This window comes from Capra hircus, chromosome 7 (assembly GCF_001704415.2).
Source record: "Capra hircus breed San Clemente chromosome 7, ASM170441v1, whole genome shotgun sequence".
Taxonomy (NCBI): Eukaryota; Metazoa; Chordata; class Mammalia; order Artiodactyla; family Bovidae; genus Capra; species Capra hircus.
Genome location: NC_030814.1, coordinates 105,251,833 through 105,278,898, shown reverse-complemented (window position 1 = coordinate 105,278,898; position 27,066 = coordinate 105,251,833). Strand labels below are relative to the sequence as shown.

The window sequence follows — 27,066 nt, the reverse complement described above, 5'->3', positions numbered from 1 at the left end:
CCTACTGCTCTCTGGGGGACTAGGGGGTAGGGTCAGGGTACTTTTTCCAATAAAGTCTCTTGCTTTGTCAGCATGTGCGTCTCCTTGGACATATCATTTCCAGGTGTTAGACAAGAGCCCTCTTTGGGGCCCTGGAAGGGGTTTCCCTTCCTGCAACACCTCCTTCCCCGACCCCTGACCCAGAAAAAAGTTCTCCAGAGCAGTGATCTCTGTTTTGCTCACTGAGGTAGGGCTTATCTCCAACAGGTGCTCAATATACTTGTTGAAAGACTGAAGAGAAAATAGGTTTGCTCTTGCCAGTTGTCTACTTGCCTTACTATCATTTACAAGGATGCAGAGCTACACGATACTGTCCTGGCAAAACTGCTTCCTCCCGGAAGAACCAGGAACCCACGACCCAGCCGCCCAGGAAGCACCAGCATTAGCTCAGAATGCGTCTGGGCATGGGACAGACTCAGCCCGGCCTCTCCTGGCAGACAGTTACGAAGAACTACACTTCCCAGAATCCTTGGGTTCTGGTGTGGACTACATTTCCCAGAGGGGATAGCGATAGCCCCTGAGGGTCCCGGACCTGCGTGGGTTTTGCCGCTGGCGTGAAAGGCCTCCCGGCGTGAGGTCGACCCAGGCAGCACCTCGGACAAGTCCCTACCTGAAGCAGCTGTCTGGCCGTGTCAGTTCCGGAGCATAACACTTGCTGCCCGCGGAACCCCCGGAGGCCTGGGCGAGGTGAGCGGCGGAGTGTCGGCGGGATGCAGGAGGGAGGACCGGGCCTCGGGAGGATGCTGCGTCGGGGCGCGGGGCAGAGGCCCAAGAGGCGAGAGCGGGTTCTTCGTGGGTGCCGGCGGGCCGTGGGCGGGGCGCCACCGGCTCTGTCTCCTTGGCACCACCGCCTCCCACAGATGTGCCCTGAACGCCGCAAGTCGAGCACTAACTCCCCATTCGCCGGGTTCTGCCCCCCTGCTGCTTTATCCCGACCTGTTCCCAGAGAGATACCTGCGCGGCTCCTGCTGGCGTTTTAATTTGCTCCGGGCCGGCAGTGAATGTGCAGATTATTTCCTTCCCCTAACATCGCCACTGCCCTCCTTAGTGAAAGGCTTGTTTTGCATGAGAAGTGAGTCACTTGGTTTTCCCCAGTGGCAGAATTGGGACTGGAATCCCAGTCTTCGGTTGTCTGTGCCTCCTCCGTCAAGCCTGCTCCCCGCTTTAGGAGAGCTGATGTGTTCCCTTCCGGAAGCAGGTTTTCTAGAAAAATCTGGAAATTGTTTCCTTGACAGGAGGGGGAGGAGTTGGGTGGGAAGACTTGGATGGAGAAAAGTTGTCACGTGTACGCAGGGAGGTTAAAGCGTGTGCTCTGTAGCCAGCTGTGGTTGGAATCGTGGTGCCACCCTCCCTTGGCTGTGTGGACTGGGGTAAGTTGCTCCCACTCTGCCCTCAGTTTCCTTATCTATAAAATGGGAGGTTGACAGTGCCAACTGTGCTCAATGATTCATTTAGTGCCTAACTCTTGGGTGAGGCTCAAGGAGCTGCTACTACTGCTGATAGAGTCCTAGGACCTTTTCCTCTGAGTCAGGGAGAGAGCTGGGCCTGGAACAGGATGACCCAACTCTTCTTTCTGGTGCTGTCTATTCCTAGGTCCTTCTCTGAGGGCACATGGTATCATTCTCAGGGAATGTAGGTTTCAGAGCTGCTGATTCTGAGGGGTGGAAAGAGAAGGGGCTTCCTCCTGGCTCCCTTTTTCTTCTCTCAGATCTGACTTCTGGAGACTTCAACCATCCTCAAGGAAAACTGCTCACAAAGAGGATATGGCTGCCGAACAGAGGGAAGCAAGGTCTCAGGTGAGTTCATTGCCCTCTCAAGTCTTATAGACAAATAGATTTTTCTTTTTAATCTTCAAACTGGAGTTCTCCCCCCTAATACAATCTTCACCCGGATTTGGAGCGCATATCCTTTTCTCTTTGAAGAGCTGGCCCACGGAGGTGGATGGTGGATTCCACAGGGAATGTTCACTTCCAACCTTGCAATCCATATCTAGTGTTTCTCTTTTGTTTTCCTGGTAGACACTCTTTTATTCATTAATCTCAGCTCACCATGTGATTACTAATTAGACAGGTAAGATGCCACACGTCTTATATCACTTGAGGTCAGAGCAAACAAACATGGACACTTGGCAGCATTCCTTTCTGGCCCAGCCCCTTTGCTCATTCCTGTCCCTCTCCCTACTCTTGGCCAGAATGCTTTTCTTTTTCTTTCCACCCCTGAGAATCCTCATGTTATCTTTCCCAGGTTTTTCCCAGTCCATAGTTTTTAGTTTTTTTCCTCCCTTTTAACTTTCTGGATCATGTATCTTGGCTTCTATCACTCTCTTGAAAGCTGATCTTGACCTACTATTCTCATCTTTATGCTGTGGAAATGAAGGTGGGGCCCCCATCCAGGTTAACCCTGTCAGAGGGAACATAACTGGAGAGGTCCTTTGACTTCAAGAGCAGAGAGAAGACTCTTCAGGAAGTGGCAGGGAGGATTTTGTGGGATATCAGCAGTGGAGAGTCAAGGTATACAGGGTGTACAGTTAGAAGTGGGGCTCTCAAGGCAGACAGCCAGTTTTGAGCCCATATCCTCTGTTGCCATTTATAGGCCTTAAGCATCTGCGTCTCCCTGTGCCTCGGTTTCCTCAGCTGTAGAATGAGAGTAGCAACCATGCCTGCCTCACAGGGTAGATGGGAGGATCAGGTGAAATTACAGCGTGGAAAGTGTTTTAATCGGGTCTGGGCGCATCAGAGACGTTCAGTAGGTGGTGGTTGTGGTAGCTGAACAGTATCATTCTAGTCCACGATACTATTACTGTTGGTCGATAGAAATGACTACAGTGTTTTTCGGATCCAGAAAATCCTGTCAATTTTTACTCATTTTCATTTAACAATAATATTGATAGTTAATGTTGCTAGGGAATATCCCGAGGGCTTTACCTTTGTTCTCACTCTCATAACAGCGCAGCAGTTATTACCCCATTTTACATATGAGGGAACTGATGCTCAAAGAAGTCAAGTGACCTGAAATCAAACCCAGGTATGTCTGGCCTCTCAGTTCATGCTGGTTATTGTCCAGCCATTCCTCTGGTGCATTTCTCAGAATGCACAGCAGGCCCAGACCCTGTGTTACCGAGCTCTGTGCTACATGATGTTGTATTGTCATTTGAAGCCATGAAATGTGGTGATTGATCTTCTGAGGCAATGGCTAGGACCTGCCCTTATATATTAGAGCTGCTTGGCTTTCCCGTTCCACTCCAACAAAGTCAGGCTGCTCTCTTGCCCAGAATCTTCTCCGTCCCTATATGACATTTTTCCCTAACCTCACCTGCTGCGTGGACTTCTATGTAAAACTCAGTGATGGGATGTTTTAGGGTCAGAGAGAGAATATACCAGGTGCTGTGTTAAAAGGAGACTAGTTATGTTGTCTCTGCCATTAATAAAGTATGTGACTTGGAATCCTAACTGCCCTGGATCTTGTGTTCCTCGTCTCTAAAATAAGGATTAATGTAAATGATGTGTGGTCATATTCAGCTACACATTTTCTTTTGTTGTTCAAATTCATGCACTTTTCTTGTCTGTTAGTTTAACTGTAAATTCTTTGACAGCAAAGATCATTTCTTGTATTCCTCACCAATATTAATTTAATGCCTCATCTTACCATAAAAATATTGCATAATTGTGGCATAAAACTTTACAGATATATGTGAAAAATATGCATATATATATGTGTGTATGTATATATGCTTGTATATGTACATACATGTATAGATGTGTGTATGTGTGTGTATTTGTGTATATATTTTTTCCATATATGCAAAAAAAAACCCACCATTTGGAGATAATTGCTGTGAGCCATTTGTTATGTATCTCTCAGCATCATTTTCTATGTACATGTTTAATTTTTTTCAAAAATGGGAATAAACTATGCATACTGATACATAACCTGCCTTTTGTAGTTAACATTATCATGAATGTCTTTTTAAGTCAACATTGTTAACTTATACCATCAGTTTTAATGATTGCATAGTACTTTATATTGATGTGATAATAGGTAACATCTGAACCCTTAATATAAGTTTGGTACTGTTTTAAGTACATTGTGTGCAGTATTTCAGTTATTTACTAATTATTTGGTAGATTTAGAGAGGCCTTTTACAGAATTGGAATCCCAGCACTACCACTGACCAGCTTTATGACTTTAGACAGATGTCCTCCCCTCTCTGTGAGTTCTCCTGTGTAAAATGAGGATAATAATAGTACCTTCTTCTCAGGGTTGTCATGAAGATAAAAGATTTACACTAAGGAATAATATAAAGCTCTAAGAATAGTACTTGGCCCGAAGAAAGCATTCAATAAACAATAGCTATTTTAATTGCCACTATTGTCCTCAGGCTTCAGAGAGCACAGAGATAATGCCTTAAATTCTTTAACCCAGCCTCTGTCAATGATTATTTAGGTTGTTTCCATTTCTTTGTTGTTACTAACACCGTAATAAATGTCCTTGTGTGCGCATTTTTTTGCATGGTTCATTATCAAAGAAATACAGTAAATTGGAGACTTAAAGAGTATGTAAACATTTTAACGCTCTTAATCTGTTTTATTGAATTGCCTTAAGAGCATTCTGATGACCATTCCTACTAAGGGCCTTAATACCTCCACACATCTCTGTGGTTAACACAGGGCATGGTTCAGACTTCATGCTACTCAGCATATATTTGTCACAGATCACGTGTTCGTTAAACAAGTGACTTGAACCTTTCAGAACCTAGAATGATATGAAAGCATTTCATGGTAACCTGACTACTTCCCATTGCTGCCGCCGTCACCCTGTGTGATGGGTGGTCCTGGGTGAGCTAGGATGGCTTGTCTCTACAGGTGTCAGTGACGTTCGAAGATGTGGCTGTGCTCTTTACACGGGATGAGTGGAGAAAGCTGGCTCCTTCTCAGAGAAACTTGTACCAAGATGTGATGCTGGAGAACTATAGTAACCTTGTCTCATTGGGTAAGGAAATGTCCTTTGATCGGAAATTGGGATAATTCAACACCCAAATCCCTGGATAAAGGCCATGGATCATCAAAATTTCAGCTGAATTTTGCCTTAGCACTGTACAAATTGGATCTCCAAAAATAATTCTGAAAAATTTTTCCTCATGAGCATGGATGCCTCGTGCCTCATGGATGGGACAGTCTACAGAGCTGCACATTAGAAATTCCCTCATAGTTCAAGCCATTCCCACTATGATGTGTTTGCTCATTTCTAAGCGGAGAGCACCCTTCATCCCCCTTCTTTGACCCACCACTTGCCTTTCCCTGTTTCTTTTCCAGCCAGATGAACACCATATAATCCGTATTCTAAAGGGAGCTAGATAGTGCTTTCTCATTTTAAACAAGCTAGCTGTTACATAGTCCTTGCCATAGATACCTGTTTATAGACATTAGTCTGGACAGCTCACATATTTCTTCTTCTACAGAAAGCTAATGGTGCTCTATTTCAGGGCTGCGTGTTCATTGTGTTTCCCTAACGTGTAACTGATTATTCCATTGTCAGGTTCTACAAGTCCCTTGCTTATTCCCTAACCCACTCCTGTGCATCACAGGGGCCTAGCTTGAGCACCCCACAGAAGCTCTTTCTCAGTTTCCACTCGGAACCAGTTACCTCTTTGTGTCAAGACTGAGTTTGTTGTTGTTTTTATTTTTTTGTCCTTTCTTTTTTATTTTTTTGCTGTGAGCAGGACTCCCATTTTCCAAACCTGAAGTGATCTCCCTGTTGCAGCAAGGAGAAGATCCCTGGAAGGTAGAGAAAGAAAGCCCTGGAGGTTCCTCTCTAGGTGAGTGGGTGGGGAATCTCTGCAAGCAGCAGTCTGGTAAATGAGCGGATGTGAGACTTGGAGATGTTGGTCAGTGAACTGTCTCCAAGTTCTCAGTCCTCAAGAAATGATGGAGAAGGAATGTGAAGGCCCTCAGTCACGAGTGTCCTCTTTTTCTCTTACAGTTACTTCACAGGTGAATCTCCCAGGATCTTTTTTCTTATTCTTTCCAGTTTCAGAGAAGGGCTACATGTTCATGTATTCATTCAGCAGACTTAGTGTATTTCAGGAACTGTAGCTGATTCATTCTGACTGAAGGCCAGCGTTATAGGAAAAGAAAGAGATGAGAAAGGAAGTAGATTGGAAAGCTGGGCGGGGGCCACACTACGGTGCTCTGGTACAGTTCTTAAAGATGAGAACTGTCCATGGTTGACTGGAAATGATTGAAGAATTTTTCGATCGTTGTACTTCTTTGCTTATTGTTTCTTGGCTGGGCGGGGTCTTTGTTGCTGTGTGGGTTGCCGTCTAGTTGCCGTGCTCGCGCTTGTCACTGCCGTGGCTTCTCTTCTTGTGGCTCCGGAGCACAGGCTCAGCAGTTTGAGGCTCATGGGCCAAGCTGCTCCTTGGCCTGTGGGATCGTCCTGGATCAGGGATTGAACCTGTGTCTCCTGCGTTGGCAGGCTGATTCTTTACCAGAGAAGCCCCAACTCAAGAATTTTAAGTTGAAGAATTATATGGTCCTTGATATTTTGGAAAGACTGGTCTGAACCTAAGACACTTTAAACATCCTGAGGTGGGTCCCTGTGTTCACACACAGCACCACAGTTAGAAAGAAGGAGCACTGGTGTGGGCTGAGCTCCAAGGCATGTGAGAAGCTAAAGCAAGTTACAGAGCGTGATCATAACCTGTCACCATTTACGTGTAAAGAAAATTACATGGTGTTTGTCCACATGCATGCGTGTGAAAGTAGCTCAGTCATGTCCAACTCTTTGTGACCCCATGGATATACAATCCATGGGATTCTGCAGGCCAGAATACTGCAGTGAGTAGTCGTCCCCTTCTCCAAAGCATCTTCCCAACCCAGGGATCGAACCCAGGTCTCCCACTTGGCAGGAGGATTCTTTAAACCAGCGGAGCCACCAGGAAGGCCCTGGTGTTACGCATGTTTGTCCGCATGCATAATACGTGCTTAAGTGCTTAAAAAACAGTCAGGGGTCACTAGTTACATGTGGACTGGCATCAAGAATGGGCGTGACGAAAGGGGACTTTATTTACATTTGATTTTATTAGAACTTTCACAAAATATATCCATGAAGTCCTTAATTATGTAATTTGAATTTAATAAGAATAATCACTTTGGAAACATTGTTGGGCTTAGATTTGAAGTGAGAAAAAAATAGAGGTGGGAACCGTCTAGAGATTATTGCATAAGGTAGGCAAGACATTACCTGGAAGAAGGCATGTGTAGTGGGTTCAGGAGGAAAGAGGAGGGCCCCCTTTGTCAAGGGTATATGATGAGTTCCGTGTGGGATGGATTTCATTTGAGATGTGAATGAAATATGGGTAGAGGTCCGCAGTGGACAGTTATAGAAGGATTAGGGGGTTGGAACTCAGCAGGGAGGTCAGGGGGCCATCAGTGTCAGAGGAACCTTTAAAGCCCTGAGCTGAGTAGGTAGGGGAATGGAGGAGAGGTCAGTGTTCCCGGAAACCTCAACGCTCATGAGGTGGGTTAACAAGGAAGCTTCTGTGGCTGAGCCAGAGAAGCAGTCACCAGAGGAGAGAGATGGCAGAGGTGGCTGTCCTGAAAATTGGGGGCTGGCAGCTGTTGAATTGGGGAGGCTGGGGCTCTGGGAGAGCCAAGTTCAAACCCTCATGCACTGCTTTCCTGTCCCATGATAAACAGCGGTGCGACCTTGGCCAGAAGGACACAGGTCCTGCCCTGGCAGAGCTCAGTTGAGGTGAAGACTAAGTGCACACAGGAGTGTGGAATGACAGGCTCTGGTGGGGATCTTGGGGGAGGAGCCACAGGAACTCTGTGAGAATGTGGATCAGGCGGGGCGGTGCTCCCCAAGGAAGATCCTTGGATGTGAGATGCGTTCAGAGGGTGTGTGTGAGTCCAGAGAAAGGAAGCTGGTGTGTAAAGGTGGGAGCAGGGAGAAAGGGGGAGGGAGCAGGTCCCGCTGAGCCGGGAGCCCTATCACGGGACCTGGTCTGTGCCTGAGAGCTGGTCACAGCCTCTGAGGGGTTGAAGTAGCCTGGCCACAGGCTCAGGCTTGTATTCTGCAAGGATCAGCCTGCAACCAGTCTGGAGCCACCTGGCATAGATGTGGTAGGACTTGTCTTAGGTTGTTGTCAGGTCCCAGTGAGTCAGTGGACCCATCAAGATGTGGAATTGGGGCTCAGCAGACACTTCATGGCAAATAGATGGGGAAACAGTGGCTGACTTTATTTTTCTGGGCTCCAAAATCACTGCAGATGGTGATTGCAACCATGAAATTAAAAGACATTTACTCCTTGGAAGGAAAGTTATGACCAACCTAGACAGCATATTAAAAAGCAGAGACATTACTTTGTCAACAAAGGTCCATCTAGTCCAGGCTATGGTTTTTCCAGTGGTCATGTATGGATGTGAGAGTTGGACTGTAAAGAAAGCTGAGCACTGAAGAATTGGTGCTTTTGAACTGTGGTGTTGGAGAAGACTCTTGAGAGTCCCTTGGACTGCAAGGAGATCCAACCAGTCCATTCTAAAGGAGATCAGTCCTAGGTGTTCATTGGAAGGACTGATGTTGAAGCTGAAACTCCAGTACTTTGGCCACCTCATGTGAAGAGTTGACTCATTGGAAAAGACCCTGATGCTGGGAGGGATTGGGGGCAGGAGGAGAAGGAGACGACAGAGGATGAGGTGGTTGGATGGCATCACCGACTCGATGGACATGGGTTTGGGTGGACTCCAGGAGTCGGTGATGGACAGGGAGGACTGGCGTGCTGTGGTTCATGGGGTCGGAAAGAGTTGAATGCGACTGAGCAACTGAGGTGAGTGAGTGAGTGAGACAAGCTATGAGACAGGCTGTCTCGATTCCTAAGGTGCCCACACCTTTAGGAGAGTGCTTACCTCCCCATCCAAGGTGAGATCTTTTGAGGTCAGAACCACACTTGTCTCTCTTTATAGCTGTCATTTGGGAGAAATACACTCATCTTGTGGGAACAGCTGAAGATGACCACAAAATGAGCAGAGAACTGAGGCCGCAGGGAAGCAGTAGAGAGCTAGGAGAGGCGTCAGCCCCACTGCCAGGCGTGGGCTGAGCCCGGCGTGAAAGATCAGAGGGAGAGGAGGAGGAATTGTTGCCCTTCCGTTCGCCTGGACGGCCTCTGATCCATGAGGAGTCCCCCTTTCTGAGTTAGGCTTTAGTTGGATTAAATTGAACAAGAGTACAACTGTCTGGAGCTGTCCAGAGAGATTTTGGAGCCAGAAAATAAAGTCTGTCACTATTTCTGTTGTTTCCCCATCTATTTGCCATGAAGTGATGGGACCGGATGCCATGATCTCAAGTTTTTTGATGCTGATTTTTAAACCAACTTTTTCACTCTCCTCCATAACCTTCATCAAGAGGCTCTTTAGTTCCTCTTCACTTTCTGCCATGAGGGTGGTATCGTCTGCATATCTGAGGTTATTGATATTTCTCCTGGCTGCAATCACAAACCTTGATTCCAGTTTGTGCTTCATCCAGCCCGGCATTATGCATTATGTATGCTGCGTATGACATGGTGACAATATACAGCCTTGATATACTCCTTTCTCAATGTGAAACCAGTCCGTTGTTCCATGTCTGGTTCTAACTGTTGCTTCTTGACCTGCAAACAGGTTTCTCAGGAGGCAGGCCAGGTGGTCTGGTATTCCCATCTCTTGAAGAATTTTCCACAGTTTGTTGGGATCCACACAGTCAAAGGCTTTAACATAGTCAATGAAACAGATGTTTCTCTGGAATTCTCTCGCTTTTTCTATGATCCAGTAGATGTTGGCAACTTGATCTCTGGCTCCTCTGCCTCAGTTTATCTGCATCATGTTTTAGATTCCACATGTAAGTGATATAATGTGGTATTTGCCTTTCTCTTTCTGACTTCCTTGACTTAGTATGATAACCTCTAGGTCCGTTCCTGTTGCTGCAAATGGCATTACTTCATTCTTTTAAATGGCTGAATAGTATTCCATTGTGTGTATATACCACATCTGCCTTATCCTTCCGTCTTTTGATGGACGTTTAGGTTGTTAGGATGCCTTGGCTATTGTAAATGGTGCTGCTGTGAACTTTCAGGTGTGTGTATCTTTTCGAATGACAGTTTTTCCCAGACATATGCCCAGGAGTGGGATTGTTGGATCATATGGCAACTCTGTTTTTAGTTGTTTTGAGGAACTTCCATGCTGTTTTCCATAGTGGCAGCACCAGTTTATATTTCCACCGACAGTATAGGAGGGGTCCCTTACCTCCACACCCTTTGCAGCACTCTTCCATCTATTTTAATCCCCTCATCGTGTGTTACTTTCTCTCAGAGTCCTTATCACTGCAAAATAGTAAGTATTCACTTATAATCTCCTCTGTCTCTGAATCATAAACTCCCTTGTGCTGGGTTGTCTGTTTCATTTGTACCTATTTCTCCAATACCTGAAACAGTGCCTGGTCCAAGTCAGTTTCCAGTTAATGACTGCATGAATGACTTGCCCGTTTTTAGACACACCCACTTTCCTCTGATTCCTTGTCCCTGTTTCTCGCGTCTCCTTGTTCTTTCTCTTTTTTTAACTCCTAGTCCATTTCTATAATTTTGTCATTTCAAGAATGTTATTTAAATGGTCATACAGTATGTTACATTTTAGGATTTTTCTTTTCATTCAGCATAATTCTCTGGAAAATTTTTAAAGTAGTCTCTTGTATCAATATTTCATTCTGTTTGATTGCTGAATAGTTTTTTGTAAAGTACACATACCCCAGTTATATAACCATTCACTTGTTGAAGGATATAGATTGTTTCCAGTTTCTGACAACTACAAGTTACATGGTTAAAAACATTTGTGTACAGGTTTTTGTACAAAAGAAAACCTTCATGTCTCTGTGATAAATGCCCAGGAGTATAATTGCTAGGTCATGTTGTAGTTGCATGTTTAGGTTTTGAAGACACAACCAAATTATTTTGCAGAGTGGCTGTTCCAATTCATATTCTACCAGCACTGCAGCAGCATATGAATGCTTCAGTTCCTGTGTATCCTGGCCAATATTTTGTGTTGTAGCTACTTTCAGTTGAGCCACTCTGATTGGTATATACCAGGTTTCCCTGGTGGCTCAGATGGTAAAAAATCCGCCTGAAATGCAGGAGACCCAGCTATGCCTACACTTTAACTCGCACCTTCCCAAGCCCTAATAACACTGCATGTATCTTCTGTGTGCTTCTCTGATGTCTGCATATCTTCTTTGCTGAAATGCCTGTCTGTGTCTTTGATCCATTTTCTGATTGTATTGTTTGGTTTTTTGCTGTTGAGATTTGAGAGTTTTTTAATACATTCTGGATCGTAGTCATTTGATGGATATGTGGTTTGCAAATATTTTCTCCTAGTCTTCCGTTTCCCCTTTCATCCTCTGAACTGTGTCTCTTGAAGAATGCAAGACTTCATTTTGATGAGCTCCCGTTCATCAATGCTCCCTTTTATGAACTGTCCTTTCATTGTCAAGTCTAAGAACTCTTTACCTATCCTTAGATCTTATAGATTTTCTTCTGTGTTTTTTTCTAAAAGTGCTATAGTTTTACATTGAACATTTATCTCTGTGATTCTTTTGGGTTAATTTTTGTGTTAGATGTAGGATTCAGTCAAGATTCATTATTTTTGCTGGTGGAGAGTCAGTTGTCCCAGCATTATTTGTTGAATAAGCTGTCTTCTTTCACTCAGTTCTTTTATATCTTTGTCCAAAAGCAGTTGAGCACATTTGTGACTTTATTTCTAGGTGTTCTCCGCTGTTCCACTGATCTGTGTATCTTTCCCTCTACCTACATCACACAGTTTTGATTACTGTAGCTATATATAGGCTTTAATGTTGGGTAGGTTGATTATTCCTAGTTTATTCTTCCTTTTCAAAGTTGCTTTAGGTATTCTAGTTTCTTTGCTTTTCCATGTAAATTTTAGAATAATCTTATTTATATCTACATGCAGAGATATTGTAGTAAACCAAGTAAATTTCGAGACAATTGAGGTCTTTACTAGGCTGAGTCTTCCACTCCATGAATATGGCATATCTAGATGACACCACCCTTATGGCAGAAAGTGAAGAGGAACTAAAAAGCCTCTTGATGAAAGTGAAAGGGGAGAGTGAAAAAGTTGGCTTAAAGCTCACCATTCAGAAAACGAAGATCGTGGCATCTGGTCCCATCACTTCATGGCAGATAGATGGGGAAACAGTGGAAACAGTGTCAGACTTTATTTGGGGGGGCTCCAAAATCACTGCAGATGGTGATTGCAGCCAGGAAATTAAAAGACACTTACTCCTTAGAAGGAAAGTTATGACCAACCTAGACAGCATATTCAAAAGCAGAGACATTACTTTGCCAACAAAAGTCCATCTAGTCAAGGCTATGGTTTTTCCAATGGTCATGTATGGATGTGAGAGTTGGACTCTGAAGAAACCTGAGTGCCAAAGAATTGATGCTTTTGAACTGTGGTGTTGGAGAAGACTCTGGAGAGTCCCTTGGACTGCAAGGAGATCCAACCAGTCCATTCTAAAGGAGATCAGCCGTGGGTGTTCTTTGGAAGGACTGATGCTAAAGCTGAAACTCCAGTACTTTGGCCACCTCATGCAAAGAGTTGACTCATTGGAAAAGATTCTGATGCTGGGAGGGATTGGGGGCAGGAGGAGAAGGGGACGACAGAGGATGAGATGACTGGATGGCATCACCGACTCGATGGACGTGAGTTTGGGTGAACTCCGGAAGTTGGTGATGGACAGGGAGGCCTGGCGTGCTGCAATTCATGGGGTCGCAAAGAGTTGGACAGGACTGAGCGACTGAGCTGAACTGAACCGAACCATGTATTTAGTTCTATTTTGTTTTTGTTTTTGGCCATGCCACATGATTTGTGAGATCTTATTCCCCCAACCAGAGATTGACCCTGGCCCTTGGGCCCTCAGCAGTGAAAGTGCTAAGTCCTAACCACAGACCCACCATGGAATTCCCCATTTAGCTCTTATTTAATTTCTTTCATCAATGTTTCATAGTTTTCATAATACAAGTCTTATCTATATTTTGTTACATTTACACTTAAGTGTTTTTGAGTAATTATAAATGGTACTATAAATATAAGCTCAGTGCCCATGTGCCCATAGTATGTAGATATAATACTGATTTTTGTATGTTTGTCTTTATCCTGTGACCTTCCTAAATGTCTTATAGTTTTAGAAAATGTTTTGTAGATTCCGAGGAATTTTCTTTGTACTGTTATCTACAAATAGGGATAGTTTTATTTCTTCCTTTCCAATTTGTATACCTTTTATTTCATTTTTTTACCATGTTGTACTAAGTAGACTTTCAGTACTATTCTGATTATGAGTGGTGAGAGCAGACATGGTTGCCTTGTTCCAGATCTTAGGTATAAAGCATTCAGCCTTTCACCATTAAGTATAATGATGTGTGTGCTTAGTCACTCAGTCATATCTTACTCTTTGTGAACCTATGAACTGTAGCCCATCCAGTTCATCTGTCCATGGAACTGTCTAGGCTAGAATACTGGAGTAGGTTGCCATTTCCTTCTCCAGGGGATCTTCCTGACCCAGAGATCAAACCCACATCTACTTCCATCTCCTGCACTGACAGGCAGATTATTTACCACTGAGCTACTGGGGAAGCCCAAGTGTAATGTTAGCTCTAGGTTGTTGTGGATGCTCTTTATCAGGTTAAGATATTTTTCTGGGATGGCAAATGACCTTCACTTCACCAGATTACAAATTACATTTATAACCTAATAATTAGAAAAGATTTAAGAGTTCACCAACCAAGGTAGGTGAACCTTGTTTCCTAACTGAAAAAATTTATGAGACAGTTCATTTCAGTTGCTCAGTCGTGTCCGACTCTTTGCAACCCCATGGACTGCAGCACACCAGGCCTCCCTGTCCATCACCATCTCCCAGAGTTCACTCAAACTTACGTCCATCAAGTGGGTAACGCCATCCAGCCATCTCATCCTCTGTCGTCCCCTTTTCCTCCTGCCCCCAATCCCTCCCAGCATCAGAATCTTTTCCAATGAGTCAGCTCTTCGCATGAGGTGGCCAAAGCACTGGAGTTTCAGCTTTAGCATCATTCCTTCCAAAGAACACCCAGGGCTGATCTCCTTTAGAATGGACTGGTTGGATCTCCTTGCAGTCCAAGGGACTCTCCAGAGTCTTCTCCAACACCACAGTTCAAAAGCATCAATTCTTCAGCACTTAGCTTTCTTCAGAGTCCAACTCTCACATCCATACATGACCATTGGAAAAACCATAGCCTTGATTAGACGGACCTTTGTTGGCAAAGTAATGTCTCTGCTTTTCAATATGCTATCTAGGTTGGTCATAACTTTCCTTCCAAGGAGTAAGTGTCTTTTAATTTCATGGCTGCAGTCAGCATCTGCAGTGATTTTGGAGCCCCCCAAAATAAAGTCTGACACTGTTTCCACTGTTTCCCCATATATTTGCCATGAAGTGATGGGACCAGATGCCATGATCTTCGTTTTCTGAATGGTGAGCTTTAAGCCAACTTTTTCATTCTCCTCTTTCACTTTCATCAAGAGGCTCTTTAATTCTTCGCTTTCTGCCATAAGGGTGGTGTCATCTGTATATCTGAGGTTATTGATATTTCTCCCAGCAATCTTGATTCCAGCTTTTGCTTCATCCAGCCCAGCGTTTCTCATGATGTACTCTGCATATAAGTTTTTTTTTCATATTTTATTTTATTATTATTCTTTTTTACTTTACAATATTGTATTGGTTTTGCCATACATCATACAAGTTAAATAAGCAGGATGACATTATACAGCCTTGACGTACTCCTTTTCCTATTTGGAACTAGTCTGTTGTTCCATGTCCAGTTCTAACTGTTGCTTCCTGACCTGCATACAGATTTCTCAAGAATCAGGTCAGGTGGTCTGGTATTCCCATCTCTTTCAGAAGTTTCCACAGTTTGTTGTGATCCACACAGTCAAAGGCTTTCACACAGGGAAATTCAAATGCTGCCTGTATATAAGATGCTACTAGTAAATAGTGTTAATTTCATTGGCTGTGAAATGTTTTGCTTTTTGTTGCTTTTTTTTAATGCCCTTTGAGAAATGTGTTTGGAAATATTTTCAGATGAGATGATATGTTTGGGATTTGCTTTAGCCCATCTGATGGAAGAGGAGTGAAGCTTATACATGAAGTGTTGGTGGTTTTTGAAGCATTGTACAATACTCTTTACTTTCATATATATTGAAATTTTTCCATAATAAAAAGTTTTTTAAATTGACATTGCCAAGAACATTGTCTAGACCAGCATTTCTTTTTTCAGTAAGACAGAGGGTGTTCACAAATGTGCAGTACTACACCCATGTATGATTATACTGTTATGTATAATTCCCAGCATACCAATTTTAATTCTCTTAGTCTCTGGTTCACAAGAAGCCTTGTGAAAGTGCCAATTAAAATCACATTTTCGTTAAGATATAACTTTGAATCTGACTGATGATTGGATAAATCAGGGGAATGCTTTAGAAAATAAGGCCAAAAACCTATTTTGGGTTAAAAAAAAAAAAAAGATACTGATTCTGCCTTCAACCCTCATGCTTATCCCTTCATTTAATATTGGGGAAAGTTTTGTTAAATCTCCTGCCAACCCAGAAAATCCTCTCCAGAAGACAGAAAACATTGTCACTATTGAATAAGAATTAAACTAAATTGCATAGGTAACCTGCTGATGAGATCACACAAACAAACAAACAAAAACCCCACCCTTTTTTAATGTAGCTGAGAATTACATATTCTTGAGATTAGTTGTCATTTGTCTTCATCCTGGTGGCTCAGAGGGTAAAAAATCTGCCTGTAGTGTGGGAGACTCGGGTTTGATCCCTGGGTTAAGGAGATCCCTGGAGAAGGGAATGGCAACTCACTCCAGTAATTTTGCCTGGAAAATTCCATGGACAAAGGAGCCTGCAGGCTACAGTCCATGGGTCACAGAGAGTCGACAAGACTGAGCGACTAACACTTTCACTTTCAAGAGGACTGACGACAACACAGCTACACATTTTTTTGTATTTATCCTAAATTCACCAGGCAGTTGGGCTATATGTCCTAGTGATAAGAAGACTTCTAGTATCCTATGATGAGCAGATAGTGCCAGTTTGGAACTAAGCACTAGGCTGAACTTTCACAAGGACAGGAAGATAGTATCACTATATTTCTTGATGTTTATATGTCAAAGAAATGGCTCCCAAGCTCTCAAGAATTTTTAGTGCTGGTTTGTAATGCTAACAGAGGCTTTACGAGTTTAAATACGTATCAAAGGCACAGAGGAATGATTTACGAATAAAAGTTTTCACAAAGAATATGCCAAGAAAAAGGGTGGGAAAGCACATATCTTTCCATTTTGACAAAAAGGAAGATTCAGTTTTTAAATTTCCACTAGCAAACTACTAATCCCCTAAAATCCTAGGAAACTGTAACTATTGCTTGAACATCTTTCCTGCCTATATCTGCCACTGTCTAAGGATAGTTTGGATACTATTTAAAGTGCACATTTGCTTCTGTTTCTATCTTTCGTTTTCGTTGTAGAAGTGATCACATTTTGCATTGATTGCACGTTGAATTAATTTGTTTCTCATGTTAAACTAGGCTCCTGGAGGAAACAAAACATTTCTTTTCATTACCGGATCCCTAGTGTCTTACAGAGCAGGAGTCCCGGTAGCAGGAGGTGAGTGGTAAGCTGCGTGACAGGAGGTGAGCAGCAGGAGAGCAAGGGAAGTTTCAGCTGTGTTTATAGCACCTCCCCATCGCTGGCATTCACTGCCTGAGCGCTTAACTCCTGTCGGATCAGCTGTGGCATTAGATTCTCATAATAGTGTGAAAGCTGCTGTGAACTCTATGTGCGATGGATCTGGACTCCTCACTCTTTATGAGAATCTAATGCTTGATCTGATGTGGAACTGAGGTGTTGATGCTTTTGCTGGGGCGGGACGGGTGCAAATACAGATTATCCTTAGCAGAGCGGTTTGACTGCACAGAGACCATAATAAATCAATTGCTTGAAGACTGATATCAAAACCCTATCAGTGAGTGGCAAGTGACAACTAAGATGTATCTGGTGGCAGGCTTTATAGTGGCAAGTGAGTTGATGAATTGTACAGCTGCATCTAGTGGTGGGCTTTAAATCAGAATCTTACACTTATTTTAGTCCACGCATTGCCTGTCCATTATTTTATTTATCATTTCTATCCATGTCTCTTTCCCTCATTGCACACTTGTCTCAGTCACATTTTTGATAAACCCACAAAGTAACCCTTGCCAAATAAGTAAAAAACAAACATCACTGAAGAGCTTCTTTGAAAAGGGGAAAGACACAATAATGAGACAGCAACAGACTGCCAACAAAAATAAAGCTGCATTTAAAAGAAAATTGGGCTTCCTTGGTGGTCCAGTGGTTAAGAATTCACCTTACAATGCGGGGGACACTGGTTTGATCCCTGGTCCAGGATGATCCCACATGCTGCAGGGCAACTAAACATTTGCGCCACAACTGCTGAGCCTGTGCTCCAGACCCCAAGAGCTGCAACTGCTGAAGCCCTTGCATTATAGAGCCAATGCTCTGCAACAGGAGAAGCCACCGCAATGAGAAGCCTCCACAACTGGAGAAAGCCTGCGCACAGCAACGAAGACCCAGCAGCCAAAAGTAAAAATAAATAATAAAAGCTAAATAGAATACCAGGAGTCCAACTTAAATTACAGGTTTATTGAAACAGGTGATTCACATTCTCTAAGCCCACTTTGTATGATATGTGATGACTGGCTATCCAACAAAGTTTCGAAACCTTCGAAACTGCTTTACCACAGGAAGACCAAGCACCCTGCAATAAAATGCAAGTCTCTGGAGTTTTTCAGAGGGGGAAAAAAGAAAGTGAATATGAAGAACAGAAGCAGTTACTGAAGGCCACCACTTCATCAAATGTGTCTGCACTGAGCATCATTCTTAGGGCTAACTGCATTGCTAAAGGTAAGAAGTCCCTTACTATTGGTGAAGAGTTGATCCTGTCTGCTGCTAAAGTTCATTTGTAATGAACGTTAGGAGAGGCTGCAGTTCAAAAGGTGGCATGTGTTCCTCTTCAGCTAGCACTGTAACTAGAGAAATGGATGAAACAGCAGAGGATATTGAGGCACAGTTGGTAGGATTAATGAGTCACTGTGGTACGCAATCCAGGTTGATGAGTCTACCGAGTCAATCCAGGACAACAGTGCCTGTTTTTGTGCAATCTATTTTTCAGGAGGATATGCAAGGGGATATGTTACGTGCACTTTTGTTGGCAACCAACCAACATCACAGCTGCAGAACTATTCAAGAATGATTTCATATCAGGAAAATGGAATTGGTCATTTTGTGTCTGTATATGCATGGACAGAGTGGCTGCCATGACTGAGCTCTTAACTCCTGTCAGATCAGCAGTGGCATTAGGTTCTTATAATAGTGTGAATGCTACTGTGAACTGTTCATGCGAGGGATTTGGGTTGCTCACTCTTTATGAGAATCTAATGCTTGATCTGATGTGGAACTGAGGTGTTGATGCTATTGCTGGGGCTGGGGGGTGGGATGCAAATACAGATTATCCTTAGCAGAAAGGTTTGACTGCACAGAGACCATAGTAATGTCTTTAGACCATTATTAGATGGTCAGAAAGCCACTAGATGGCTTTCTAGTTTCATTAAGTTCAGTTCAGTCGGTCAGTCATGTCTGCCTCTTTGCGACCCCATGGACTGCAGCATGCCAGGCTTCCCTGTCCATCACCAACTCCCAGAGCTTACTCAAACTCATGTTCATTGAGTCAGTGATGCCATCCAACCATCTCATCCTCTGTCATCCCCTTCTCCTCCTTCCTTCAGTTTTTCCCAACATCAGGGTCTTTTCCAGTAAGTCAGTTCTTCACATCAGGTGGCCAAAGCATTGGAGTTTCAGGTTCAGCATCAGTCCTTCCAATGAATATTCAAGACTGATTTCCTTTAGGATGGACTGGTTGGATCTCCTTGCAGTCCAAGGGACTCTCAAGAGTCTTCTCCAACACCACAGTTCAAAAGCTTCAATTATTCAGCACTCAGCTTTCTTTATAGTCCCAACTGTCACATCCATACATGACTACTGGAAAATCCATAGCTTTGACTAGACGGACCTTTGTTGGCAAAGTAATGTACTTGCGTCAAAGAGGTCACTTCTGAATGTGAGTCTACTCACTGTGTTATCCGTAGAGAAATGCTGGCTAGCTGGAAAATGTCACCTTAACAACGTTTTGCAGAATGTGATTAAAATTATCAATCACATTAAAGTACATGCCCTTAGCTCATGTCTGTTTGCACATCTGTGAGATGGATATGGAGCATACATGTCTTCTCTTACACGCAGAAGTGAGATGCTTTCTAAAGGTAGATCACTGGCCAGTTTTTGAGTTATGAGAGACATTCCAGAGTCCTTGATTGAGTGACATATTCAGCCTGCTCAACAGACTCCATATGTCAGTTTAGGGGAGAATGACAGTGTGTTTAGGTTGGCATGTAAAGTGGCTACATTCAAAGCCAAACTGGAATGATGGGGGTGGCAAGTGAACATTGGAATTTTTGATGTTCAAACATTAGCAGAGATTTTGAAAGAGACTGAGTCAAAGCTTTCTTTCTCCTACCTGGAGAAAGATCACCATGCATCACCAATGCAATTCAGAAGGGTTCTAGTTTCTCCATATCCTTACCAACATTTGTTACTTTCCATCTCTCTATATATATAATTAAAACACAGACACACACACATATGTTTGTTAACCATAATAACAAATGTGAAATAGAATATTGTGGTTTGGATTTTTATTTCCTAATACATTGAGCATCTTTTCATGTGCTTATTAGAGTCCACTGGTATACCTTCTATAGAGAAATGTCTGTTCAAGTCCTTTGCCCATTTTTGAATTAAATTGTTTTTTTCTTATTGTTGAGTTATAGGAATACTTAATATATTTTGAATATTGACCCTTTATCAGATATATAATTAGAAAATATTTTTCCTAGTCTCACGTTTGTATTCTGCTAATGTCTTCTTTGATGTACAGAAGCTTTTATTTGTTTATTTTCGCCACATTGCTCAGCTTGTGGAGTCTTAGTTCCCCAACCAGGGATTGAACCGAGACCCCAGTACTGAGAGTGCCAAGTCCTAACCACTGGACTGCCAGGAATTCACCTAGCAGCTTTTAATTTTGATGAAGTACAATTGTTTGTCTATTTTTTCCTTTGTTTCCTGTGTTTTGGGTATTCTATTCTAGAAATCAATGGTAAATCCTAAGTCATGAGGCTTTTGCCCTATGTTTTCTTCTATTTTATAGTTTTAGGTCTTACATTTAAGTCATATATTCATTTTGAGTTAAATTTTGTGTATGGTGTTATGCACAACGCACATGAAGGGTCCAGCTTCTTCTTCTTCTTTTTTTTGCACATGTATATCCAGTTTTCCCAGCACTATTTGTTGAAAAGACAATCTTTTCCCCCATTGAATGGTCTTGGTACCCTTGTCAAAAATCATTTGCCCTTATATGCGAAGGCTTGTTTTCAGTCTTCCTGTTCTGTTCCATTGATCTGTGTTACCTTTATGCCAGTACCACGATGCTGCCATACTGTAACTTTGTATAAGTTTTGAAATCAAGAAGTATTCCAACTTTGTTCTTCTTTTTCAAAATTATTTGACTTCTCAGGGTCCCTTGAGATTTCATATAAATTTTAGCATGAGTTTTTCTATTTCTGTCCAAAAATGGCATTGGAATTTTGATAGGACTTGCATTTAATCTCTAGATCACTTTGGGTAGTATTGACATCTTATCAATATTAAATCTTATAATCTATAAATACTTGATGTTTTTCCATTTACTTTTGTCTTCTTTATACAGTGTTTGTAGTTTCCAGTGTATAAATCTTTTACTTCCTTTCAGTTAATTCCTAAGTATTTTATTCTTTTTGATGCTATAGTAAATGAAATCCTTTTCTCTATTTCTGTTTCAACTTGTTCATTGTTAGAATATAAAAACACAACTGATTTTGTATAGATTTTTTTATCCTGCCACTTTGCTGAGTTTGTGTATTCTATCAGTTTTTTTGTCGAATCTTTAGATTTTCTGTATATAAGATCATGTCATCTATTGCAAACTATTATATAGAGTAGAGAAACAACAAAGTCCTACTGTATAACACAAGGAACTATATTCAATATCCTGTGGTAAACCGTAAGTAATGGAAAAGAATATGAAAAAGAGTGTATATGTTGGGTTGGTCAAAAAGGTCATTTGGATTTTTCCATAAGATGTTACAGAAACATTTGAACGAGCTTTTTGGTCAACCCAATATAGGTATATGCTGTGTGCTTAGTTGCTCAGTTGTGTCTGACTCTTTGCGATCCCAGGCTCCTCTGTCCATGGGAATTCTCCAGGCAAGAATACTGGAGTGGGTTGCCATGCCCTCCTCCAGGGGATTTTCCCAACCCAGGGACTGAACCTAGGTCTCCTGCATTATAGACAGATTCTTTACCATCTGATAACTGAAGTACTGTGGTATAGCAGAAATTAACACACCATTATATGTCAACTATACTTCAGTAAATACATTTTTAAAAAGAGCATGTCATCTGTGGCTAAGATCATTTTACCTCTTCCTTTCCAGTTTAGATACTCTTTATTTTTCTTGCCTGATTGTTCTGGCTAGAAATTCTAATACTGGGTTGAAGTGTTAAAAGTGGGCATCCTTATCTCGTTCCTGATCTCAGAGGAAAAGATTATGGTCTTTTGCCATTGAATATGATGTTAATTATGGGTTCTTTAAGGATAGTGTTTATTGTGTTGGGGTAATTTCCCTCTAGTCCCAATTTTGTTCTTCTTTTTTTTTTTTTAATCATGAAAAAGTGTTGAATTTTGAATTTTGTTAGGTACATTTTTCTATGTCACTTGAGATGATTGTGTGGTTTTGTGTCTTCATTCTGTTAATGTGATGTAGTGCTTTAGTTGGTTTTCATAAGTTAAATCATTCTTGTATGCCAGGGATAAATTTCATTTGGTTATGATGTATAATCATTTTGATGTGCTGAATTCTCTTTGCAAGTACTTTATTGAGGATTTTAAAATCAATATATGTAACAAATATTGATCTTTAGCTTTCTTTTCTTGTAGGGTTTTTGTCTGGTTTCATTATCAGAGCAATGATGGCTTCATAGAATAAGTTAGAAAGCATTGCTGCTTCCTTTGGTTTTTTGGAAGCATTTCAGAAGGAGGGGTGTTAGATCTTTAATGTTTGGTAGGCAGTAAAGCCATGTGAGAGTTGGACTGTGAGGAAGGCTGAGTGCCGAAGAATTGATGCTCTTGAACTGTGGTGTTGGAGAAGACTCTTGAGAGTCCCTTGGACTGCAACCAATCCATTCTGAAGGAGATCAGCCCTGGGATTTCTTTGGAAGGAGTGATGCTGAAGCTGAAACTCCAGCGCTTTGGCCACCTCATGCGAAGAGTTAACTCATTGGAAAAGACTCTGATGCTGGGAGGGATTGGGGGCAGGAGGAGAAGGGGACGACCGAGGATGAGATGACTGGATGGCATCACTAACTTGATGGACATGAGTCTGAGTGAACTCCGGGAGTTGGTGATGGACAGGGAGGCCTGGCGTGCTGCGATTCATGGGGTCGCAAAGAGTCGGACACGACTGAGCGACTGAACTGAACTGAAAGCCATCTGGTGCAGAGCTGTTTTTTATAATTATTATTGGGAGGTTTTGATTATTGGCTCAGTTGCTTTTCTAGATATGTATCTGTTCAGATTTTCTACTTCATAATTCAGTTTGGGTAGGTTTTGTGTTTCTATGAATTTGTCCATATTTTCTAGGCTATCCAGTTTTTTGCCATACAATTATCCATAGTTTTTCCTTATAATCCTTTTTTTTTTAATCTGTGGTAATGTCATCACTCACATTGCTGATTTTACTAATGTGTGTCTTTTCCCTTTTATTCTTAGTCTCACTAAAGGCTTATCAATTTTCTAGGTCTTTTCAGATTACTGATTTTGGATTTGTTGATTTTTCTCTATTGTTTTTCTATTTTATGTAATTAGGCTTTTGCCTTTGTTTTTTCCTTCCTTCTGCTAGCTTTGGGTTGAGTTTGTTTTTTCTGGTTCCTTAAGTAGTAAATTATGTTTTTAAGTACTTCTTTAAATTTTCTTCCTAGCACTGTTTTCACTACACCCCAAAAGTTTTAGTAAGTTGTGTTTTCATTTTCATTCATATATAAGTATTTTCTAATTTCTCCCTGATTATACATGGTATAAAGGGGGGAAAGATTAACCTGCTCTCTCCTCTTGCAAGAAATTAACAGAAAGTAAAAAAAAATTTTTTATAGAAAAGTTTAAACATATATGAAAGTAGAGAAAATAGTATAAGGAATTCCTGTGTATCTATCACCCAGTTTCAACACTTATTAACTTACTGTCATTTTTATTTCATCCATACCATTGGTTCGCTGCCAGGGGTGATTTTATCATTTCAGTGCTTCAGTGTCTTGAAATATTTTTGATTGTCACAACTTGAGAGAGGGTAGGAGTGGTGAAAAGAGTAGGTACTATTGCACAGGCGATCACTGAAAAACAAAGAATTATCCAGCATAAAATGTCAGCTGAAGTTGAGAAATCCTGCAGGATTTAAAATATCTATCTATATACACACATACACATATGCAACTTAATATCTTTACATTTTTATAATATTTTTTTTTTATCCATGAATGGGAGAGGTTTTGCTATTGGTTCAGGTATACTTTAATGTCATTCAAGACTGTTTTAAATTTTTCCTCAAATAAGTTTTTCATATTTCTTATGAATTTATTTCCCTAAATTTTTGTATAAATGAATATTATTGATTTTAGTATATTAATTTTATATCCTGCTATGTCACTGATCAAGTTTTATCATTCATTCTCTGAGGTTTAATTTTAGATGTAGCATTAATAGCATCAGCAAATAGAAGTAGTTTAATTTTCTCTTTAGTCATCTTATGCCTCTTTATACACAAAGCCAGAAGGCTTTGCTTGTGTATTTGTATTGGTTAATACATCTAGTACAATGTTGGATAGAAATGAAGGTAGTTGGTATCCTTGCCTTGTTCTTGATCGTGGTGGAAATGTCTCTAGAGTTTCTTTATTAAATAAGATACTGATTTTAGGACGAAAGTATATTTACTTTACCTTGTTGAGGAAGTATCTCTCAATTCCTGTTTCCTTGTATGTGTTTATTATTAATGGTGCTGAATTTTTTTAAGGCTTTCTCATTTTCTCTAGATACACTAATTTTTTTCCCTTAAATACATATTATGGGATACTGTGGTAAGTGGTATAATAAGGGGAATAGATTGTTTGGACTCAGAGTCAGGAAAGGGTGACAGACGAGCCAACATTGGAACTGAATCTGAAGGCCACAGAGAAGTTTGACATGTAGAATAAGTAGGGAATATATTCAAGATTAGAAATAATTACAGAGATGAGAATGATGTCATGGAGATAATTTATGAGCCTGCATATGCTTTGGGTGCTAGACTGCATTTCCCAGTTCATATTTCTCTTCTGATCCCTTCTCTCCATTCTCCTGGTCATGCGTATATGCACACCTTCTTTAAATGAGGATCCCTTATTTTATTCATCCTAGTACACCATCTCTCATTGATTATCGTTTTATATACACAGCGTTCTTTCCTATGTTTTCCCCTTCTTAGTGCTTTTTTTAATCCAGAAAGCGAGGCCTTATTTAGATATCATTAATATTTATTCCTTCTATACATTTAGTCTCAGCTAATTGTGTGAATCATCGGCACTTCCTTTTTTTATTTTTTTTCAGAATGTAAGAGCAGTCCTAAAACCACAAAGGCAACTCAAACTCAAGACTCATCATTTTCGGGGCTAATAAGGAAAACACTCAAAAAGGATGAACCATGGAATTTCATATCAGAAAACCCCTGCATATATGAAGACAGAATAAAGAAACAGAAGGACAAAAGTGAAAGTTTACAAATAATTTCAGTCACCCATACAAAACTCCTCACTGTAGAAAGAAGCCATAAAAATAATGACTTCGGCCAAAATTTTAGCCTGAAATCAGTGTTTGTTAAGCAACAGAGGGTTACTAGAGAAAAAACACCCTCAAAATATGAAATACAAAGAAGTAGCTTCAGGCAGGATTCAAATGTACTTAACCAATCGAAAATAAAGACGGCAGAAAAACGCCATAAATGTAACATATGTGAAAAAGCCTTCATTCACAAGTCATCCCTTCGTAAACATCAGAAAAACCATACTGGAGAGAAATTATTTCAATGTGATGAATGTTTGAAAGCCTTCAACCAAAGCTCAGCTCTTATTCAACATCAAAGAACTCATACTGGAGAGAAACCGTATATATGTAAAGAGTGTGGGAAAGCCTTCAGCCATAGTGCATCCCTTTATAAACACGTAAAAATACATACTGTGGAAAAATCCTACAAATGTAAAGAATGTGGTAAATCCTTTGGCAGAAGGTCTGCCCTTTTTATACATCAAAAAATTCATGCTCAAGACAATCCCCACAAATATAACCCAGGAAGGAAGGCATCCACTTGCAACCTACCTGGATGTCAGAGAATTCATCCAAGAAAGAAGACCTATTTATGTAACGAATGTGGCAACACCTTTAAGTCTAGTTCATCCCTTCGTTACCACCAGAGAATTCACACAGGAGAGAAACCTTTTAAATGTGGTGAATGTGGGAGAGCCTTCAGTCAGAGTGCATCTCTTATTCAACATGAAAGAATTCACACTGGAGAAAAGCCTTACAGATGTAATGAATGTGAAAAAGGTTTCACTTCTATTTCACGACTTAATAGACATCGAATAATTCATACCGGAGAGAAATTGTATAATTGTAATGAGTGTGGTAAAGCCTTAAGTTCCCACTCGACACTCATTATTCATCAGCGAATTCATACTGGAGAGAAACCATGTAAATGTAAAGTGTGTGGGAAAGCCTTCAGACAAAGTTCTGCTCTCATTCAACATCAGAGAATGCACACTGGAGAAAGACCCTATAAATGTAATGAGTGTGGGAAAACATTCAGGTGTAACTCGTCCCTTAGTAATCATCACAGAATTCACACAGGAGAGAAACCATATCGATGTCTGGAATGTGGGATATCTTTTGGGCAAAGTGCAGCTCTTCTTCAACATCAAAGGATTCATACAGGAGAAAAACCCTTTGTGTGTATTACATGTGGGAAAACTTTTAGGCAGAGCTCATCACTTATTGCACATCAAAGAATTCATACTGGAGAGAAACCCTATGAATGTAATGCATGTGGGAAACTCTTCAGCCAGAGGTCGTCCCTTACGAACCATTATAAAATTCACATTGAAGAGGACCCCTTCAAAGTAGATTTGCATGTGTGAAACCCTTAAACCAAAGGTCATTAGAATACAATTGGTACCACATATCTGTGGGTTCCACATCCACTGGTTCAAATAACTGCAAATTTAAAATTCAAAAATTTCAGAAATATCCAAAAAACAAAATTTGAATTTGCCACACACTGGCAACTATTTTCATAAGCATTTGTACTGTATTGGGTATTTCAAGTAATATAGAGATGATTTAAAGTTTATGAGAGATGTGCATAGGTTACATGCAAATTCTATGCCATTTTACATAAGAGACTTGATCACCCTCAGATTTTGGTATCTGTGGGGAGTCCTGGAATCAGTCCACTACAGATAGTATGGGACAACTGTATACACACTTGAGAATGACTTAGTAAATGTAATGAATATGATAAAACTTCAATTTTAATTTAGTCCTTATCAGTTATTTAATTTTAAGAAAAAACTTTGACTGTGTAATAAATATGTGGAATACTTTAATACCTGTTAGTCACTTTCTAAAATATCTTGAGACAAATAAATCACAGTTGAAAATA

General features: G+C 41.1%; 1 protein-coding gene across 3 annotated transcripts; it reads left to right on the top strand.

Annotated features, from left to right (window-relative positions):
* On the top strand, nt 527–27,066 carry LOC102186291 (zinc finger protein 354B). 3 transcript variants are annotated; one of them, XM_005682078.3, is made up of 5 exons: nt 615–726; nt 1,748–1,835; nt 4,902–5,028; nt 5,759–5,854; nt 24,963–27,066. In XM_005682078.3, exons 2-5 carry the CDS (start codon nt 1,803–1,805, stop codon nt 26,540–26,542), a joined length of 1,836 nt encoding a protein of 611 aa, XP_005682135.2. In that variant the 5' UTR covers nt 615–726; nt 1,748–1,802; the 3' UTR covers nt 26,543–27,066. The 3 variants fall into 3 exon arrangements, with proteins under 3 accessions (XP_017907002.1, XP_005682135.2, XP_017907001.1); XM_018051512.1 differs by lacking the exon at nt 615–726 and having other exon boundaries at nt 1,743–1,835; XM_018051513.1 differs by lacking the exon at nt 5,759–5,854 and having other exon boundaries at nt 527–1,835.

What these genes read in the sequence shown, in the direction of transcription:
- LOC102186291 (XM_005682078.3), top strand. Translation starts at nt 1,803, where the DNA reads ATGGCTGCCGAACAGAGGGAAGCAAGGTCTCAG. An exon ending in TAGTAACCTTGTCTCATTGG is followed by an intron (nt 5,029 to 5,758) that starts GTAAGGAAATGT and finishes TGCTGTGAGCAG; the next exon opens with GACTCCCATTTTCCAAACCT. An exon ending in CCCTGGAGGTTCCTCTCTAG is followed by an intron (nt 5,855 to 24,962) that starts GTGAGTGGGTGG and finishes ATTTTTTTTCAG; the next exon opens with AATGTAAGAGCAGTCCTAAA.